The 21,545-nt window shown below is 42.7% G+C and overlaps 1 protein-coding gene across 1 annotated transcript; it reads right to left on the bottom strand.

Moving 5' to 3' along the window:
* Positions 1–1,845: 1,845 nt before the first annotated feature.
* On the bottom strand, positions 1,846–20,521 carry spon2b (spondin 2b, extracellular matrix protein). Its single transcript, XM_012856152.3, has 6 exons — positions 20,388–20,521; positions 17,597–17,851; positions 17,147–17,370; positions 16,329–16,520; positions 15,901–16,087; positions 1,846–2,644 (listed from the first exon to the last, which is right to left on the bottom strand). Exons 2-6 carry the CDS (start codon positions 17,829–17,831, stop codon positions 2,466–2,468), a joined length of 1,017 nt encoding a protein of 338 aa, XP_012711606.2. The 5' UTR covers positions 17,832–17,851; positions 20,388–20,521; the 3' UTR covers positions 1,846–2,465.
* Between the last annotated feature and the right edge of the window lie 1,024 nt (positions 20,522–21,545).

The raw sequence follows: 21,545 nt of genomic DNA on the forward strand, positions 1-21,545 counted from the left end.
ACATCGCTGTAGGGAGGTTCTCCTGCTGGAAGGTGGACCTCCAGCCCAGTCTCAGGTCTCCTGGAGTCTCTAACAGTTTCTCTCCGTCTATTAACTCTTGAGAAAAGCATTCCCACATCATGATGCTGCCACCACCATATCTCAGTGTGGAGGTGGTGCATTCATTGTGATGTGGATTGTTGGTTTTCCACCTCATGTAGGCTACTTCCACATAGGATATGATGTGTAGGCAGCGCTCACCGCTAGCTGCACTGAGGACGCCAATATACTAATGATGTATAGTTTGTATTATAACTGAAAGTAAAGACAATTGCACTCAAATATGATTTTTAATTACGTTTTTAACATGCGTTTTACTCTGATTGCTAGAAAGAACCATAAACATGGCTAACTACTCCCCCGTCTGGCTCTCTGTGGACCAGGTTGTCTCTGCCCTGAAGCACCGTCACTGAGGGTTTTGTCCAAGCTATAAAGGTTTTTACAACTCTCCTAGTCAACATCCTAGGATTCTTCTTCTATACCTGCAGAGAGAGAGAACAACAGAGCAAACGGCAAAAGTATCACAGGGACAAAAAACCAAGGCACATGTAACAAGATGACTAAAAAGCACAATAATATTCAGGGTAAGATGTATTTAGTGGCAGTCGCAGCAAAATGTAGTTTATCTGTGATCACCTGGATCCAAACACCTGTAGGTATATGAGTGAGTGTGCTTGTAAAGTTTCTCAGCAGCAGTCATGGGTTCTAAGGCTGTATGCAGCACCCACCACCTCCTGTGTGGGATGGGGCTGCAAACAGGACTTCTTCTGACCTTCAGCTGCAAACAGGACTTCTTCTGGCCTTCAACTGCAAACAGGACTTCTTCTGGCCTTCAGCTGCAAACAGGACTTCTTCTGGCCTTCAACTGCAAACAGGACTTCTTCTGGCCTTCAGCTGCAAACAGGACTTCTTCTGGCCTTCAACTGCAAACAGGACTTCTTCTGGCCTTCAGCTGCAAACAGGACTTCTTCTGGCCTTCAACTGCAAACAGGACTTCTTCTGGCCTTCAACTGCAAACAGGACTTCTTCTGGCCTTCAGCTGCAAACAGGACTTCTTCTGGCCTTCTTGCACAGAGACCAAATTTGGGAAATGTCCACTAATATTTGTCCTGTGGACAAATGGTCCTTCTGCTTCTCTGATCAATGCTCTCCTGGTCCAGCCTGTCAGTCCAGGTGGACGTCCATGTCCTGGTAGGTCTGCAGGTGGTCCATCCTCTCTCCAGGTCCACATGATGATCAGAACTCTGGGAGGTTCTGTAGAACCTGATCCTGCTGTAAACTGGACCAGAACCTCCTCCCTGACCTGCTGGTCTCCATGATGCTGGATGTTCTCTGAGGGTCTCTGCTGTTCTCTGAAGGCCAGAACCAGAGCAGCTGCAGGGAGACACAGCTGGCCTCTGGTTCCTCAGCAGGAGGCTTTTAAAAACAGTTTCTCTGCATCTTACTCACAGATGTTGGAGTTAAAGACCAAAACACAATTACTGTATGTTCTGGACTACAAGTTGTACTTTTTTGTCATAGTTTCATCAGTTTTAAATGGTAAATTATACTCACCAACATGAACCAAGGAGTAAACATTACCGTCTGTAGCCGCTAGAGGGCGCTCTATGCTTGTGAAAACTGAATGCTACTCTTGTACCAGTTAAAATTAATTGAAACTACAAAGGCTGAATATGTTTGTATGTTTCTCTGTTTCAGTCTGGATTCAGGCAGCAGAGCGATGCGTGGAGCAGCTCTATATTTCTATATTTTAAGAGCATTTATTTTTTCAGAAACGGTTTATAATTAATAACAACAAACTCAATACCATGTGATACGTTCACACTTTATTAACTCCTACAGAAAGATTTTGTGCATTTGTTACATTTTTCTTTTTTTGGTTTTATACAAAAACTTTTATCTCAATAATGCAAAGGAATACAACTTATTACTTTCAGGTTTTTACTGTACAGAACAGGTTAAAATCCTGTCAATAAATATTTTCTTTTTCTGAAGGAACCCAAACACATCGTCTGTAAAACTCTGGACATGTCTGGTTTGACTGGAGGCCATCCTTGGTCTGATCTTAGGATTTATTTCTGGTCACATCTCAGTTAACAGGATGTCAATTTGTACATGATTTAAATTCGTCAAATCATATTAAATACCAGTGTTTTTCTGTCTCTCTCTGCAGACGGTTTGATAATTATTCCAAGCTGAGTTGGTGTCTGCTGCCTTATTTGCCTGGTCAGCACTGACGTGTCGATCAGAAGGCCCTTTTTAGCAGAGAGATGATAAAACTGATTAAAGATGGATGTCTACGCCTTAAGGGAGTAAACGGCAGACCTTTTGTGGTTCTTTGACCGTCTCCGTCCGTTTCTTCCTCTCCTGGCTTTCTTCTCTCTCTTCTTCCTCCTCTCCTTCCTCTCCCTCCTGTCCCGGCCTAGTCATAAGCAGTTGTCCGGGAAGCACTTCCTCTCCTCCTCCAGCAGGGGGCAGGCTGCTCCGTTGTTTGCTGGCTGCATTATGACGTAGCGGGTGCGGTGCTGCACACCTGAGTCTCCACACTTACCTTTGCACAAGCCCCATGGAGACCAGGCCGACACCTCGCAGTCCAGGGGGGTGTCTGCGCAGAGAGGGAGGTTACGGTCAGCCCGGCCTGAAAACACTACGCCCTGCTGTCTGTATCACATTTCATCTGCAGGCGGAGCATTTCTGCCTTTTTATTATGACTTATATATAATAAAGAGAATAAAAGTTGGCTGTAATGCAGAGAAGGACTTCCTTCCAGCGACTATTTGTGTAAAACAGCAAATAAACGAGGAAAACGAGCTTACAGTAAGCGTTACCATGTGAGATGTGCAGCAGTTTATAAACCTCCAGCCTCTGGCCAGAGATTCCTGGCAGTGATTGAGCTGCTGGAGGTGCTTTTATTTGATTTTACCTTTTATTTATTCATGGAGCGTTTTTGGCCTGGAGGCTGCTTTCTTTGCTAAAGAGCAACCTAACTGTAAGTAATGGAAAATGTCTGCTTCTCTCATTTGTTCTCCTTGTAAACTGAAGGAAAAGTCTCATATTCTTGCTGTTGGTTTTCTTTTTAGCGGCGCTCTGAACTTCCTCTGCTGCAGCATCTGACCAGGCTTTGAGTTTAAGTATAACTGATACGTATCACAGTTGTGGGCTAAAAAGTGGAAAAGCAGAAGGCGTGGAGGCGGTACGGAAGCTGCAGAGATGGATGCAGCCGTGGAGGCTGACGTTAACCTTCCCTTCACCCCGAGTCTCAGCGTTGGGAAGCAGAAGGAGCTAAAACGCGGTAAGATGCACGTTGACTGATGGCGGCGTCTTTCTCAGGTCACATCCTGAGCAGGTGAGCGGTTGAGCTTTAGGAAAGTGTGCGTAAGCGCTCAGGCTGAAGGATAAACAGATGGAGGGCCAGGATGGCGCTGTGGGAATGAGAGCAGGAACGCTCTGTTGTTTGTTGTTGTGTAGCCGGGGGAACAGGCTTGTTTTCTCTGATGCTGACTCAAAGCTTTTACTGTCGCCTTAAACACTAAAACCCCATTACAGCACCGCTGGCTGCCTTTCCAGGCTGCTTTCAGCTCCTCTTCGCTGCTCGGGTCTAAGAGGATGCAGTTTGGGGTCAGTGGGTCTCCTGCTCCTCTCTTTCACTTTCAGACGTCTTTAATCTTTTCCTTTGACTCTTAACTGCAGCCATGTGTCAGTAAAGTGGAAGCCAGGAGTATGTGGGTCCAGCTCATCCTTGGAGATGATGGTAGGTCTCTGCTGCAGATGATTGGCCCAGCTGTGGCCCGGCTCTCTGCTGCTTCTGCTCAGGGTCCTGGTGGCGAGGACGCAGCTGATGGCCTCTAATGTTTTCCAAATGCTTGCATGAGTCAGAACAGCCTCACTGACTTGTTTAGTTTTGTTTTTAGCACATTTTGTGTAGTTTTTAGGCTTCTTGTTGGTATTTATCAGCGCAGTGGCAGCTTTTAGGAACACAGCATGCTTTATTTCTTTTTATGATAGTAGATTTACCTTATTTAATGTCTGTTATTAGTTCAGAACCTTGTGTTAGGATATCAACAAGGTCAAGTGGAACGAGCTGTTTATCCCAGAACTGCATGGCACACTTAGATGGCACTGACCCAAAAGATTGGCACATATCTATCAGATACCACCCCGGAGGTGACACAGCTTCCCTGCTGATGTCACAGTTTGGATGTGTACCGCCCTTGTATGGGTGTGTCCCGAGATCCCTTTATAATGTTTGCGTGATGAGCACTCGAGGCCTCCTGCCGATCAGGGGCCCATCAGCGCTGGTGTGACTGTAACTATTTCTCTGTCTTTACTTAGATAAAATATAACTAAAAGCATCCTTGTCTGTTTTATGCGTCCTACATTCAAGGTAAAAAGTAAGTGGGAGTCGCCTGACTGGGTAAAACGAACTGGGTCCACCGAGGGTGCTTCACCGTAGTCACGGCACGGTGAAACAGTAACAAAATGGTGTTTCCGCCCGGACCCAAAGGACGACGTACCACCTTCCGTTTTCCGGTCAGGACGCCATTCCGGAAGAAAAACACACAGCGTGCGGCCGCACAAAAGGTAAGGAGATTTCATTCATCTCCTAGTGTCTTTTTCTTCCTGGAGGGCCGACTTTTTGTACTACTAAAGGCAGAGAGAAAGGTTTGAGGATAATTGTTTGCAAACGTGTCGATAAGAACTTGGGATTTGCGTGCGGTCACAGAGGTGAGAGTCCGGGAACCCTTGGCCAGGGTTCCGAAAATACTGTGCACCTTGAGAATTTAGGGTTTAAAAGGTCCCCTTGTTAGGCACAGAGGAAAATACGTGTTCCTCTGTGTTTAGCATAAAAGCAGCCATTCTGACAGACACGCCATTACGCGTGGCTTTTAAAAGATCAAAAAGCCGTTGGATTTTTGGTTTCGATAGTTCCAGAAGTTCTCTTAAAGAACTTTAAAAGCAGCTAATCCAATTATATGTGCCTATAGAACGCGTAAGAGTTGGATTTTTGGTTTCAATGGCTCCAATAAAGTTCTCTTAAAGAACTTTAAAAGCAGCTAATCCAAAGATATTTGAAAAAGGTAAGTTAAAGGGTACCTACAGAGCGCATAAGAGTTGGATTTTTGGTTTCAATGGTTCCAAAAAAGTTCTCTTAAAGAACTTTAAAAGCAGCCAATCCAAAGGTATTTGAAAAAAAGTACGTACAGAGTTAACTAAAGCTTGGCCAGAAAGTGTGTGGGTGTGTGTGTGTGTGTGTGTGTGAGACACGTTACTATCTTTGAGCCGTGGAAGTGAAGGGTAAGGGCCTTCTCATCCTGAGTACACTGGCTCATTGAAACTGCCGTGTAAAAACACAATAATAAGGCATATAGGAACATAATAAGTTTTGGTGTCTGAGAGATAAAAAATAAGCTCTCATTGGACCGGGGTCAGGACGCTGTCCCAGCAGGTTGGCCAAGACGTGCGAGTGCTGGAATGACTGAGAATCAGGCAGAAAATGAGCTCCAGGGGGGTTCTTTAGGAACACTGCTGGAGACAGGAAAAAGGAGCATAATGGCAAACTTCCCACACAAAGATGCTGAAAACCATTTAAAACAATTTGAGGAGTGGTGTGAAAAAATGAGAAGAGACGGGGTTTTTGGTGATACAGAAGGGTCACCACCAGAGGCCAAAATGTGCACTTACTATTTGCAAATGTTAAAAAATAGACTAGCCCAAGCACAAGTAGAAACGGTTGATGCAGGTGAGTTTGCTAGAGAAAAATGCCAAAAAGAGGAAATCAAAATAGCAGGCTTGATAAAACTAACTGAACATTATTTCAGCATTTGCTTCTCAGGCCTCGACAAACAACAAGAGAGTGAAAATCTGCAGGGGGTAAGGGAATCATCTTCTTTCAAACAAGAAGGTAAGTACACAACTATGCAAAACAATCTGCATGGTGATAAGGGAGAACTGTTATCCAAGGCCAGGAGTGTGGTGACTTCATCAGACCCTTCGGTGCAGGTGCCTGGTATGGTGTTATGTGGGGGACAGATAAGCTGTGACGTAAGACCCAGATGTAACCTGCATTCTAGCGAAACTGATCTTTCTTTACCTGCAACAAAACAAAGTGTGCAACTGCCATTGTTTCAGACTCACAGTGCTACAGGACAGGTGAATGCAGCTGTATACAGCCCTCTTTCATGTGCTGACAACGTTCATCTGAGGCACATGTTCCCTGATCCCAGAAAAGGGGCGCACCTTTGGATCCAAGCATTCGTGGAGACTTTAAGCAGGTATGTATTGGCTATTGGTGATGTGAGGACTGGCTTATCAGCATACCTGGAACCACAAGAGGTACATGCGGTTGAAGTCTCTGCTGGAACTGACGTACTAGGAACAGCTGCTCCTTTGGCCCCAGTGGCACGGCAACTTTGGAGCACATTGAGGACATTTTTATCCAGTAAGTACGGATTCTGGCCTTTTTAAATGACACTACACGTTGGGCAGGGGAGACGGCTTCAGCATATGTGAACAGAATGTTGAAAGTTTGCGCGCAAGCTGTCTGTCTGATATTGTTGCCTTCGTCATGTCTTGTACAATATATTGTGTCTGTTGAAATGAGATTATTGAGTCAGAGTGAGTGGGGGAGAGACTGCTTGGATCCGCGGATATTGAGTGTGTCTGTGTGTGTGTGTGCAAATGGGTCTTTGTGTGTAAGTGAGGTTACAGATAAATGTATTTGTGTTTTGTTTTGTTTTGGGGGTTTTTGGCGCAGGGGGGTGTTCAAAGTGCAACCAGTTGGTCGGGGCAGTTGGATTAATAAGAAAAAGAAAAAGCGAAAGTTTTTAATAAAATAAAAAATAAAAAGGAAACGGAAACGGAACTAAAAGGGCGTTGCACCGGGGAAGCGTTTACGTGGGGACCGACTGGGACTTCCGTTGTGGATAAAATTGTTCGTAACTATTAAATGCAACGTATAACTTTCAAAAAGGGGTAAGCGTCCAGGTGTCTGCGAGACACAGAGTTGTATCCTTGCGGGACTGAAGCGTAAAACCGCGTGTGGACGAAGCATCGGGTGGTCGTAACCAGCGCACGCTCTCCACCTTTTAAACTAAGCGGGAACTTAACGCGTTGAAAACATCTTTCGGCGTTGACGTTTAAAAATTATGAAAAACATAGAACTATTTAAGATGGTGAAAAAGCAGGCCTGCACGTGTTTGTCTGTCTGAATGTCATCGTTTGTATGTAACCGTACGTGTGTATGTATCTATGTAACTAAACGTTCGTCAGTCTGTGTGAATTAATTCGGGGTAAAAGTAATGCTCATGGTTTCAGAATGTTCATTTGTTTTGGGAGAACTGCAGCTCCGTAATTCAAATGACGTTTTTAATCATGAACTACGTTAACTAAAAGCTGAAGAAAGGTAAAGAGAGATTTCAATAACAGTTTGTTTTCTTCCCACATTAAACATCCGGCCAAATTAAATTGTTACACTGAGAGATGTTAACGTGTCTACAGAAAATATCCCAGGGCTGTAAGAAATACTTGGGACTGGGGATAAAAGTTTTTGTTGTTTGGAGCTTAAATATGCAGTACAGCAACCAGAGGCGTTAGGGCTGTATTCAGTTATGCTATTAGATTGTGCTTGGCTTGTGTTTGTCAATGAATTCATGACAGCTGAAATAATAACAGAGAAAAAGCTTTTATATTGTAATTTTAGAACATTAATAAAATGGCAAACAGCATATGGGGAGCATATGGGAGAATGTTTGGGAGAAAAGGATTTTACAGCTGCCTAAAAAGAAGAATTTAAGAGCACTAAGATATACATGATTTTTGATTTAAATAGATGAGACAAACTGCTTTAAACAGACTGTATGGGACTAAATATGGTTGCTTTTCTAAGGGTTCTGTATTAATTTATTTTATTTCTTTTTACTGGGGATTTGAATGCAGCTAATGAGAAATTTTGAGAAGTATCACAAGGCCACATTAAGCATGTCATCGGTTACAAAAGCATCTGATGTTATCAGTTATGCTGAGCTGAGGCAAGCCTCAGAGGGTCAGTTTAATCTGAAACAGGACAATAGATATGATAAACAAATCTGACCATGATGTAAACATCTGAATGTTATGGCAAGGCTGGGTCTGTGTGTTCTGGCCTGGGGGCACGAAAACTATGTCAGAGGGAAAGAATGAAATAAAGCCAGCTTGTGAAGAGTTAGATTCTACTTCTAATCTCTTTGTTTTTGGGTAAGCTTTCTCAATGTGCTGAATTACGGGGAAAACTCTTATCATGTATAGAAAAACACTAGAAGCTCAAAAGCCTGAAAGAGAAAATGGTTGCTTTAAAGTTTCACCCTTGACCATGTAAAGATTGAAAAGCATTAATAACTAAGTTTGCATGATCGAAAGAGCTAGAAAGAAATCAAAAGAATGCTAAAAGATATTGGAACACACATAATGCACGCTTTAGGAGAATTTTTACTTTCGGGTTTTTATTGTTTTGTGTATTTTGATTATTTCTTTGTTAAATGATTCCTTTGCTTTAATTTTTGCATCACCAGTGACAAAGAAGTGACAATATTTAAGGTTGTTCGGCAGATAATTTAAGAAAAGGAGAAGTATTAATACAAAACGCTGAAAGAAAAGGAACAAGAGATTCCTACCTCCCCTGGACCAACCAAGAACTTAGACACATCACGTTAAGAACCAAGACACTAAAAAAAAAAAAAAAAGACCAGGTTTTCTTTTGTCACCTAATACACTAACAGAATTGTTTTTCTCTGAGTTACTTCTTTTAGATGATGTGAGATGAAACTGTAGAGCCACCTTTTGTTCCGACAGAAGACTCTGGAAAGTGAGCTCTTTCAGGCCGTATGGTAAGAAGTCATGATCTAAAATGGACGTGCAGGGATTGACAAAAGTGACTAAATTATGCTAAGTTTAACAAACTTATGACAGGTAATATTGAGACCTTCTTGGCAAGGCAAGGCAAATTTAGTTATAAAGTACAATTCAGTATTCAGTATCCTTCTAGCGGTAAGAAGGTGGCTTTGGAAATTGTTCATGTACCCCTTCCAACTGTTCCACTCTCCACTGACTCACATTAACATTTCTATCCTGTTCTCTGCTTTTTTCTTGCAAGGAAACCTGGTCATATATAATTGGAATGTGCTAACGGAGAGATTTTAGTCTCTTTTTAGGCATTCTCAGAGACAAGTTAGTACCAAGCGGTGCCACAGTGGTCCAGAGGACGGAGAAAAAGGTGATGTACTTGACTCCTGCCTAATCCAGTTTTTAATCAAAAAAAAAAAAAAAAAAAAAAAAAAAAATCAGTAATGTTTGCAGAAGCTGCATAGAGGTTTAATGGGGAATGTGATGCTACAAAGTTAAGAGAAATGTTTTTATTAATGAACTTATACAAAGAGGTTGAACTGTCTGTAAAATATTTTGCTTGGATAAATTTTTAAGGGATCAAGATCTGGGGTAAAGGTGAAAAACTTCAAGAATAATTTTGTTTCAGAGGGAACGATGTGGTTGATTTTGTTTTGAGACAGTTTTCTTGTAATTTTTGTTTTGATTTTTTCTTTTCAACTTATTTACACTACACTACGGATGAAGATAGACAATTCTTTTATTAGACAATTTGATTTTGGACAAAATCCATATTGGCAAAATGCTGGCAGAATTCCTTGTGGTTTCAGACACAACGGTTGGAGAAAGAAGATTCATGAACAATGCTCGTCCTGGAACGATGTTGTGGTACTGAACTGAGACATGAGGACTGAAAATGGACAACTAATTGCGGGGGCAAAGACAGAGGCATCGGATAACCTTCAATGGACCGCAACACGAAACAAAGATGAGTTGGCAGACACCCCTTCTGCATTTCACATCAGATTTTCCTGCACATAATTAAAACACGAAACACAGATTAGAAACATACACATTGGCGGATGCGCTTAGAAGAAAACTTTCAGATTAAAAGCAATCAAGATTATTATTAAACCCCTAGGATGTTAATTGTTTTAAGTCAGAGCTGTTATTAGCGAGCGATAAGAGGGTCAAACGCATTCGGACAAGTGGTACTGGTCTGGAAACAAAGCTGGTAGAGATTTTGGGCCGCTGATAAGAAGGATTTTCTTTTACTTGTCTAACAAGGTTTTTATTTAAATCATTTAAAATACATATAAATATGTTTTGGAATTTTATTAACCCCACAGGGGGTTTTGAATAAGATTCAAAGAGGCACCTTTGAGATACAATAAGCTTCATAAAATACATCATGCATGAGAAGAAATAGGGGGAACCGCTAAAAGACATCCATTTTGCACCAAAATATTAAGTTACGGGATGAGAGCATAGAGCAGCTTAAGTAATTATGCTAAACCTAAAAGGTTTGACAACTTATATTGGGGATTACAGTAAGGGAATTACATAGAGGGGCCGTCTAAACGTAAAAGGAAAGTGGATAAGAACAATGTATGCTATAACATCAATGGGCGATAATTAGGATCATGGAAAAACTAGTGGGCGAAAAAGTTAAAGTAGGCATTACAGCAACAGTTAATAGCATAACCGACTGAACGAACGAGTGAGCAAGCTAATTTTTCAATATAAGCAGAATAACTGCAGGTTTAGAATAATGCCTTATTCTAATAAATAACTTGGGTAAATTAGGATTAAAGCACCAATGTAAATAGTTTGGAATTGTACGCAGTTACCTAAAAGGTGTGAGGAGACTTAACAACTATCTGTTTGAACACAAAATAGCACAATAGTTGTTCTTTAACTAAATGTTAAAACATCCAGAAGAAAAGAACACATAAACATAGTTTAGCCATCTATTAACCTAGTGGTCTTTTAGACCAGGATAATCTAACGATCGTCCTCTTGTACATGCAGAAAAGTAATGAGGTCAATTAGATTAGTTGGACGTTTGGTATCTGGTCAGGACAGCAGAAGCACTCCTGGACACAAGATGAGGATAACAGCTCCAACATGATATCAATGCATGAAGGTTGGCTCTGAGGAACATCAGAGCTGCAATGGCTTCAGACATGGATAATCCTGCTGTGATAGAGAGCATCTTGAAAAGAACTATGCATGACTGCTTTGCTTCACAGGTGATGGAATTCAACTACAAGGTTTCACGAACATGACATGGAGAGGTTGGCGTTCAGGAAACGCACCTAAAACACACTCTTGGACTCTTTGGGGTAAATGGGCTCTAAAGGGGGACACTTAACAGGAGAGAAACTGAAAGCCTGGGCTTACGACAAGGGGACATTTCACAGACAGGGGGTGTGGACACCCAGGAATTGCTGCTGTGGTTTGAAAATGTCAGAGATTTGTCGCAGGTGGTGGAGTGTTTCGATGACCCAGGCGCTTGGAACCAGGTTGAACAAAGGAGACGACGTCGTGTTCCCACAGGGATTACCTATAACCTAACACTGACTGTGAACAATTTTATGTCTGGGTTTGCTGGGATTGCCAAAAGGAGCATCGGAGATGACTTTCTCTATCCTGACCAGGTTCACACTTAAAATGCAAAAAACAAAATTATAGAGGCCAAAACAAATACGGACACAGAGAAGTGTTTATACAAAGAATTCCACTATTCATCAATTTAAGGAGCAGATACTAAGGCTAAACAAAGAACTAGAAGAAGGGCAAAACTTAAAGCTGATCATTTACCAACGGGTGGTCAATATTTAAGAGGGTTTAAAGGAACTGCACAATTTCTTCAATAATCACAACAGACAGTGATTGATGAAACAAAAAAGCAAATTCTAAAATGGGAATTTTTAATCTGCTGGGACAAGACGGTGCAAACATAAAATAAGGATTTATAGATCACTGGGTGATATAAGATCACAAAGGTAATAATAATAAATGTATGAAAATGTAAGAAAATCACTCGGAGTAATGTCTGCTTAAAGTTTTTCAAGGATAAACTAAACACATGAGAACAAGAACTAGATACTTGTTAAAGGGTTGATTTACTTGGGGATATAATTATGCTTGGATGTATTATCAATTAAACTAATGTTGAATGACTGAAAAAGGTTTAAAGACCTAGAGCAGTATGGAGCTACTTACATGGTCAGGGGGCGATGTGTTTAATAAGCAACAATGAGTTACTGCTCACAGCATACTACAGTTTAAAGGTTTGTTTCAAACAAGATTCAAACAGGGGGACATAAGATAAAAACCAAGGTCGCTTACAAAAGCTGTCTGTTAAAACAAGCAGAAGGGATTAAAAAATCAAGAATTAATGGGGTTAGAATTGCTCTTCGCTTCAGGTGGAGGGCGCATTCAATTACAAGTCTTTTGGGTTGATGCATGTCAAGCTGAAAGTGATTCACAGAACTACTTCCTGTCTCCGCCCTGGGCTACACCCACTTCCTGAATAGCAACCAATCACAACTCCGTGTGGGCGAGGGGCATGCACACACTTCCTTTCTCTTAGCTGAGCTTTTCAAAATAAGACAAGAAGTACATAGGGCTGCTTCTTATTAACATCACAACATTATTCTGCAAATATATATAGTGGAGCTTTCTTTTACAAACTTAAGGGTTTTTCTGTTGGACCTTTTAGAAAAATGTGAAGTATTTTGGAGCTGGTTCAGTAAGAAGTTTCTGAAAGGTTTTAATACAATTCCTTGTGTGCTAGATAAATTGAGATGAACCGTGTCACAGTAGCCATGAAACATATGATGATAAATTTCTATTGCAGAGATCTTTTCAACTGTTGGACAATTGTAAGGTGAGACACACATGGGAAAGAATTATAGAGAAAGGCTGCTGCAGATAACGTTGAACTTTCAGATTTCTCTTTTATATAAGGGTAATGCAAGATCTAATGATTACAGTAAAGGAGGTTAAGCTAAGAGCACAATAATTGTGAACGGAAATATCTGGATGTGAAAGTGTTTGAAGAAGGTAAATGAAAGAAGGATTGGGAGTCTTGATAAGAACACTAATTACACCTTGTTTCTGTTATCCAACAGTAAACAAGGCTTGGTGTCTGCCAACCATCTCAACAGAGCATTTTCCTGGGGATAAAATGCTTATTGCCTGAAAAAGGACAGGACACTCATTACCATCCAACTAAATCGTTTTTGTCCATGCGGAGGAACCAAGAAGAGGACTGGGGATGAAGAAGCCAGTGAACTCTGATTCCTTATTCTTCAACGGGAGGAGTTGCCTGAAGAGACCCTAAGCGCGATTAGATTATTTTCTGCCTTGTGCCTGAATGGCCTGAAGGCTTCCTTAACTTTGCGTTATTGACGTACAGACTCTTTTTATATCACAAACCTGATTTTTCCTTTCTCTTCTCCACTGACTTCCATCACCATGTTTGATTTTATGTGTTATGATGTTTATACTGTGATGTTGCATTATGATGATCGCTATGGCTTTATGACTAAGAATGGAAACTCTCTGTTACAGACACACACACCAAGACCTGCAGTTCTTGCTAACTTTTTGCTTTGTTATATAGAGAACCAGGATCTGATGGCTATCACAGATCCATATATTATTCGGTAAGGCTAATTTTTAGATTCAATACAGGGTGTCTTCTCGCTCAGATTGGCCCAGAGTGAGAGTGCCCTTGACTGGGGCTCCATCACTTTTTTGCCATTTCTTAGAGATGGTTTTTTGTGATGAAGACTCAGCCTGCCCTATGATGCCCCCTACTGGTACTCCTGGATTTGTGAGGTTGAAAGCGATGGATGGTTTTCCATAGGAATGGAGAGTGGAGGACCGAGTAGGAGGTTTCTTGGGGTGGGGGTAGAGTAGACGAATTTGGCCTTGATTAAGGTACACCTTTAGCTTATATAGTCTAAAGTAAACTTAAAATAATGTGCGCATAGGAACCTAAAACAGGCCTAGCTCGAATAGTTGAACCCTAAATTGTAGATAAAATGCTTGGACTGTGGGCTTGAGTAAAAAAGGCTGAATTATGATGTATTCATGCTGATTGATGCTAAGATGTTTCCATTGTGGTTTGTCCGGCCCTTTTCTTGGAACTGTTTTCGTTGTGATGTGCCTTTGGGGCACACCAACAGGGGGGGCTAACGGACAACTGGACTGTTTTTACAAAGTGCTTTTCAGTCACACCAGCAGAGATTGTGTGACCCCAGAGACTGAACCGCACTATCGACTGCCATGGAGATCACAGATGGATGGACTCTGGAAGCCGGAAGCTGACGTGATTGGATTGCTTGGACTGGACGGAATGACCGACTGTTCTGGGAGAGGGACAGACTGAGAGCTGTCGTTCCACTGGTTGATCATCTTTGGTGATGTGCCATAATGACACATCATCAGGGGGACTGTTAGGATATCAACAAGGTCAAGTGGAACGAGCTGTTTATCCCAGAACTGCATGGCACACTTAGATGGCACTGACCCAAAAGATTGGCACATATCTATCAGATACCACCCCGGAGGTGACACAGCTTCCCTGCTGATGTCACAGTTTGGATGTGTACCGCCCTTGTATGGGTGTGTCCCGAGATCCCTTTATAATGTTTGCGTGATGAGCACTCGAGGCCTCCTGCCGATCAGGGGCCCATCAGCGCTGGTGTGACTGTAACTATTTCTCTGTCTTTACTTAGATAAAATATAACTAAAAGCATCCTTGTCTGTTTTATGCGTCCTACATTCAAGGTAAAAAGTAAGTGGGAGTCGCCTGACTGGGTAAAACGAACTGGGTCCACCGAGGGTGCTTCACCGTAGTCACGGCACGGTGAAACAGTAACACTTGTCTTGAGCTTTTTCACATTTCCTTAGTGTGTTTTATCTGACGGACAAAAACAAATGTGATTGTGACCCAGAAGGAAAATGATGAATGCATTCAGAAATAAAAATCTAAAAAGTGACGCGTTTTCCATCTGGCCTTTGAGTCTAAATGTAGAATCACTGCAGGCGCAGCTGCAGGTCAGTCTTTGGTTTTTATCTGCCAGCTCTGCCTGTTCCCCACAGAATGATGCTGCCACCACCGTGCTTCATCAGGGATGCTGTCTTTCCTCCACACACAGCATTCTGCATGCAGGCTGGTCGGTTACGGTCTCCTCTGATTGGAGCACCTTCTTCTTCTGCATCTTCTACAAACTCCAAGCAGCGCAGTCTTCCAGCTGTCACCTCCTTCTTCTTCCATAAAGACCGGCTTAATGGAGAACCTGACTAAAGTTGTCCAGTCAAAACATCCTCCACCTGAGCTGCTGGTCTCTGCAGCTCCTCCAGAGCCACCATGGTCCTCCTGGTTAACCTCCACCTGAGCTGTGGGTCTCTGCAGCTCCTCCAGAGCCACCATGGTCCTCCTGCTTCTCTGATCAATGCTCTCCTGGTCCAGCCTGTCAGTCCAGGTGGACGTCCATGTCCTGGTAGGTCTGCAGGTGGGCCATCCTCTCTCCAGGTCCACATGATGATCAGAACTCTGGGAGGTTCTGTAGAACCTGACCTGCTGTAAACTGGACCAGAACCTCCTGCTGGGTTCCCTGGTCTCCATGCTGCCTCATGAGTTTTTCAGAAACCATCTACATTTTTAGTCAGATTAACCCACACAAAGCTGGACTTTATTTAATAATCGAGCGACTTATGAAGGCGTGGCCTCCACTGGATTCTATTTAGGGGCATCAGAGTAAAGGGGGCGCAGACATATGCAACATCTTTAGATGCTTAAAACTTATAATTCAGCACTACTTTGTGTTTAGCACAGAAATTCCAGACAAACAGGATTACTATATAATCTTAAATGTATGCTTTGTGCATTTTGCAACATTTAATCATAGATAATACCCATAAACATAGTTCCCTGGTATTTAGACATTCAAAGCTGTTTTATCATAATGATTTTCCCACACTTACTTATCAGCTTGTCTTCGATCTCATTTCCCGTTGGCAGCAGGTTGGACTGGGTGGGCTCTAAGGGGATGCTGAGGATTCGATTCATCTTCTTTATTTTGGTCAGCGTGACCTTGGCGATGGGCGGTAAATGCTTCAAGCGGGGATAGAAGAAGGAATTGGCAGGATGGCTGGGGAAGGACGAGGTGATCTGAGAAAAGGAGGACTAGCAAACATTAGGACTACTCTTTTAGTCTAAAATAATATATAGTCTGCAGTTAAGAGCAGAACTGAACAAAATAAGCAGTAATGGTCTAAGTGAGCAATCAATCATGTGCTAGCAGCATGTTATTAGGTAAAAAGCTGCTTCTCTGACCACACTGTGAACTCCTGTCTGGCTCAGAAAGCTGGTGGTTTCCCTTCTGATGGATGCGCTGTTGCTCTTGGCTCACCTGCGTGATTCTGTCCTGTGGGATCGTCTCAAAGTTGGGAGAGGAGAAAGTGAAGCCGCTGTCCGTTCCCGCGTCGAATGGGAAAAGCTCCAGTGTCACTTTGTCTCTCCAGTGGTCGCCATCGCACAGGTCCACGCTGTCCGCACCCACAAACCAGTCCGGACTCGGGACCAGCCGCACGATAAAGGAGAGCTGGAGGAGGAGGAGGAGGAGGAGGAGGAATGGTAATAAATTGAGATAAGAGGAGAAAGTAGCAGCAAAAGGACAATGCACATCACAGATGGGCTGCAGCCTACATCACTGGAGCGTCTCGTCTTTCTGACACAGCCAGGAAAAATAAGATATTCGCTTCTTGTCTGCTCGTAATGCACAAGAGAGCAAAAGACAGCTGATGGTATTATTCTAAAGAGCCAAACTGAACCATTTTAGTCTTCATCGCCTTGATTTTCTGGAAAATGAGCCGTTGGCACAGAACAGGTTGTCTATTAATCACAGATGTTTGGGTCCAGTTTACGCTCCAGGCTAACGCTGCAGTAAAGCTGGGTGTAAAATAGTCAATCAGAACCACATAATAAAACCATTTATGACGCTTTCTGAAGTTAGAAGGCGCTACACACACAGTTTTACTAAAACTGGTCAGAAGCCTTCAGCTTTTCCACATTTTGTCACATTAATGCATTTTAGGTTTGTGTGTCAGACGGACTCAGAGGTGGAGGGAAATGATCCATGTGGCTCCACTGTTTTCACAAATGATGTTCTGCAAAGTGTGGCATGCATGTGCATTCTGCATGTGTGCAGCCAGCTGCTGGGAGACTCACATAGGAGTGCCTGGCAAAGACCTCAAACTCCGTGTTCATCTGGCCGGTGCCTCCCACGGCAGCGGGAGCCGAGAGGATGCCATAAACGCTCTGGATGCGTTCGCCGGCCGTCTCCACCTCCTTCATGACCGTCCAGGCCTCGCCTTTCTCTGCAAACTCCCTCACGCCGTTGCTGGCAAACTCATTACTCTGCCACATGTGGAAGTCAGAGCTGTGGGTCACGCCTGCAGAGGATTTAAAGCTTTATAGACATCCTTCCAAGGATTATTAGCACACTAAAGGCCAATGAATAAACAGTGTCTGCTATTTTACTCAACTAATACTAAGATATTTCTCCTAGTTTCTGTAATTCTATAGAGTTTTACAGCAAACCAAGTAGAACAAAAAGCTACTACATCACAGTAATTCCTGTATTTCAGAGAACGTGTGTGTGTGGGTTCAGGCTTTTACCGATGAGGCTGGACCACTGAGCAGGTGGGCGGTAGACGGGATACTGCTTAGGAAACGCTGCTTGGGTCCATTTTCCAGTGAAGGTCAGGCTGTACTGGGCTGTTTCTGCCGCCGTGCACATAGGGACGTCTGTTGGTACCGGCATGGACTGCACGGCTGGAAGGAGAGTCAGCATCACCACAAGCAGGTGATGGAGGGCGTCAGAGGAGGAGAGAGGCTTCCTGCTGGTTTCCATGGTTCAGAAAGATGGATGGTCTGAAAAATATGAGACGATTAGGAGAAAATTATAATTCTATCACAATCTTTCAGTGTTAGTCCTCAGGGCTCCCACTGCAAGTAGTTTCTTTACTAATGTGGTTCCTCTGTCAGGTTTGTGAAGTTGCCCCTAAAGAAAAATGTTACAGAATCAGTTTTTTGAGATGTTTGGTGTTTTTGTGCTTTGTGAGGAAGAAATGGACCAGTGTCCATCAGTTCTGATGAATGTGTCAAAGAATAAACGTATAAATGAATCAAAATGTTTCTAACATATAAATAATAAATGATGTTTATTATAATAAATGTTTCTAATGTTCCTTCCTACCAGCTCATTTTACACTTTCACCAGTCTGTAGCCCTTCATTTCCCATTTTACCCTTTACTGATTTTATTTTGCTCCTCTAAACAAAACAATTACTTAAATATATATTAGGGTTTTAATTTAGTCAATGAGAGCGTAAATTAAAGTAAATCATAAAAATGCTCAGTTTTCATGTTAAGTTTAATTTAATTCTATATAATTTTTTCTGAAGACATTTTCTTTATAACATATCTTTAGGTTGTTCGTCCTGATCTCTGCTGACTGATTGAATTACTAAGTGACCTCCTGTTGGTGGATATTATTTATTGGAGTCAGTTGATTATTTATTGGAGCAGATTTTAGAAAACTGCTTTAAATAATCGTTAAAACGGGAACAAATCGTGTCAAGGAACTGATGCTTGGTCAGTACGAAAAACAACGCAAGGGTGGAAGGATCCATTTTGTACGCTAAAACGACCAGAATTATAAAGGTATGGAGGGGGGGGGGAGTCTGGCTTCTAAACAAAAAGCCTCAAACAGAACAAACTCTTCAGAATCAGCGGGTCGTTTGCATCTCAAGGACAAGGAACACTTGTTTGAAGACACCTATGTCCACATTTGAGCCAAAGAAGGAAGTCTGTGTTAAACATGAGAAACCAACAATAAACAGAGGAGCTGGCCTCAGATTTCATCTTCTAACACCTGCTCTGCATCCCTGGCTCATCTCCACCTGGTTTTACTGTCATTGACTACCTGGGACAACAGCTCACCTGACAGCGCTGTAGTTTGGATCATCAAACGGCCCAATCACTGAGCTGGAAAGATGGTGACCTACGAGTCCTAATTGACCGTTTAGTGACCTTAACGACCCCATTAGTGTGATTGACTACACTTTATAAGACCTTTACCTCCATCCATGACGGGAGCTGAGACGTCCTCCAGAAGCTACTAAATAAGTCCAGCTACCTTCTACTCGAGTCCTTAGGATTGACTGTTTATTATAAATGTGTGTTTAAGCTGTTGAGCAACCACACGTGAAGCAGATTACAAGATTAAAATCATTGAAGGGAAAAACCTGTTGGATATTTTTAAAAAGACTTTTCAGAAACTACTTTTAATTTGAATTCCCCCAGTGGGTCTAGGCAGATCATCCTCTATTACCATCTACCATAGAAAGTACTCCTGGGTCAATGTGAGCTTCTGAGCTTTCTGTGTCTCTGCTCTGTCTTCTCTAACATAGAAAGTACTCCTGGGTCAATGTGAGCTTCTGAGCTTTCTGTGTCTCTGCTCTGTCTTCTCTAACATAGAAAGTACTCCTGGGTCAATGTGAGCTTCTGAGCTTTCTGTGTCTCTGCTCTGTCTTCTCTAAGCCCCAGTGGGTGGAGGCAGATGAGCGTTCACACTGAGCCTGGTTCTGGTTCTGCTGGAGGTTCTCCTCCCTGTTAAAGGGGAGTTTTCCTCTCCACTGTCGCTTCATGCATGCTCAGTATGAGGGATTGCTGCAAAGCCATCAACAATGCAGACGACTGTCCACTGTGGCTCTACGCTCTTTCAGGAGGAGTGAATGCTGCTTGGAGAGACTTGATGCAACCTGCTGGGTTTCCTTAGAAAATTAATTTAAATATTAAACTGATCTTGACTGCAGTGTTTGATGACTTGGATCAGTTGTAATAGATGTAAATGAATCTGTCTGACTGGATTGAGTCAAGATGTTTTTACAGTAAGACACCTTTAGACGTGTGTTGTGACGTTGGCTTTACATAAACAAACTGAAATGAACAGATTTCATAATTAGACTGAATTAATGTAACGGTTTATTATTCGGGTTATTCCTGTTCAGATCTGACACATTGCAATAGTTAGTGGGAGGAATGGAGGAAACCACAAAGGATGGCTGAGTTGGATTTAAGTCATGGGCAGTTTTTCTTTCTAACACTTAGATCCAGGCAGCTCACTTACTGCAGAGCAGGAGAGAAGGAAGCTCAGGTACGAGCTCCTCCAGAAACACCCATCTAACATTTTCTGTCATGCATTCAGTATTTTCTCCCATCTTCTAGTATCTGGTTGCTTTCTGTCTCTCTCTGTCTTGCTTTAACCGTGTCGGTAGGTTTGCATGCGAGCCGCAGGCTGCCGTGTTAACGAGGCATCGGTCAGTTAGTGTGCAGTAATGATGACGTCTGCATGCTGATTGCTCCTCCCTAAACGAGGTGAAGGTGTGCTGTGGAGACTACTCACTGGTTCTGTGCAGGGTTCCAGAAGAACGAAGGCTGGCAGCAGATGGAGGAGAAAGCTGGAGGTGAGGGGGGACGGGAGAGCAGTGGACGTGGCTGTCAGGATGAGAGACTGCGAGGCTCCAACGTCCTCCTCCTCCTATTTATGTCTTTCAGGAGCTTCCCCCTCCTTTTTCCTCCCGTCTTTAACGTTTCCCCCCTCCTTCCCCCTCAGACTTTCCCTCCCTCCCCAGCGTGCTCCTCTCTTTCTCTCAGTGCCTCCCCCCCCCTCCACCCCCCATTCTGCTGCTCTTACTCTCTCATAATTGGCCGTTTAAATGGATAATGTGCTGGGTAGCTTGGGAAGTATAACCCGGTGAAATGTGACGCTCTGTGGGCAGAGTCACTTCACAGTTTGACTCTGGAGAAGATGATCGATGAGGCTAACTGTGTTTTTCTGAAATTCTGTGCACGCTCCATAGGAAGTTTTCCTTGTCTGATGTTCTAGAGACATTTTAGCATCAAGTCTTTGTCCGTTTCTGCTGGAACCTGAACACAGACGTTAGCCAGTGACCAAACTCAAGTCCCATTAGGTGAATAGTTCTGCAGTATAATGATTTTCTATTAACAGCCTCTTAAATTTAAGAGACATTAATTACTGTGATTACTTTTTTAGAAGTATTTTTATACTTTATATGAATAAATGAAAGGAAACATTTCTTTGGTCAGTCTCTGACTCTCAGTAAAGTACTGGAACTTGACCACTTCACTGTTTCCTTATTCAGTAAATCTGGGAAGTTATCGTTTAATTTTCCTACCACACACCCATAGTGTCAGAACAACAAGGCAGGAGAGAAAGAAACCGCACATTTAAAGGTTGAAGATGAGAAAAATTGCTATGAATCCATGACATTGACACTGGTTACAATGAAAGTCGTTTTTAACACTGATTGCTGTATATAACCAAAAGGTAGCTAGGTGAGTTTTCCTCTCCACTGTCGCTTCATGCATGCTCAGTATGAGGGATTGCTGCAAAGTCAATGACTTATTGCCAGCAGCTGTCTCCTGTGGCTCCATGTTCATCCAGGAGGATTTAAAGCTGCAGGTCAGTGACTGGATGCAACCTGCTGGGTTTCTGAGAGAGAAGCTCTGAACCAGCCTGACTGGAGGAAATGGTTGAACT

This window comes from Fundulus heteroclitus, chromosome 23, assembly GCF_011125445.2.
Source record: "Fundulus heteroclitus isolate FHET01 chromosome 23, MU-UCD_Fhet_4.1, whole genome shotgun sequence".
Taxonomy (NCBI): domain Eukaryota; kingdom Metazoa; phylum Chordata; class Actinopteri; order Cyprinodontiformes; family Fundulidae; genus Fundulus; species Fundulus heteroclitus.

What these genes read in the sequence shown, in the direction of transcription:
- spon2b (XM_012856152.3), bottom strand. Translation starts at nt 17,831, where the DNA reads ATGGAAACCAGCAGGAAGCCTCTCTCCTCCTCTGACGCCCTCCATCAC. An exon ending in TCAGTGGTCCAGCCTCATCG is followed by an intron (nt 17,371 to 17,596) that starts GTAAAAGCCTGA and finishes AATCCTCTGCAG; the next exon opens with GCGTGACCCACAGCTCTGAC. An exon ending in TCTTTGCCAGGCACTCCTAT is followed by an intron (nt 16,521 to 17,146) that starts GTGAGTCTCCCA and finishes CTCCTCCTCCAG; the next exon opens with CTCTCCTTTATCGTGCGGCT.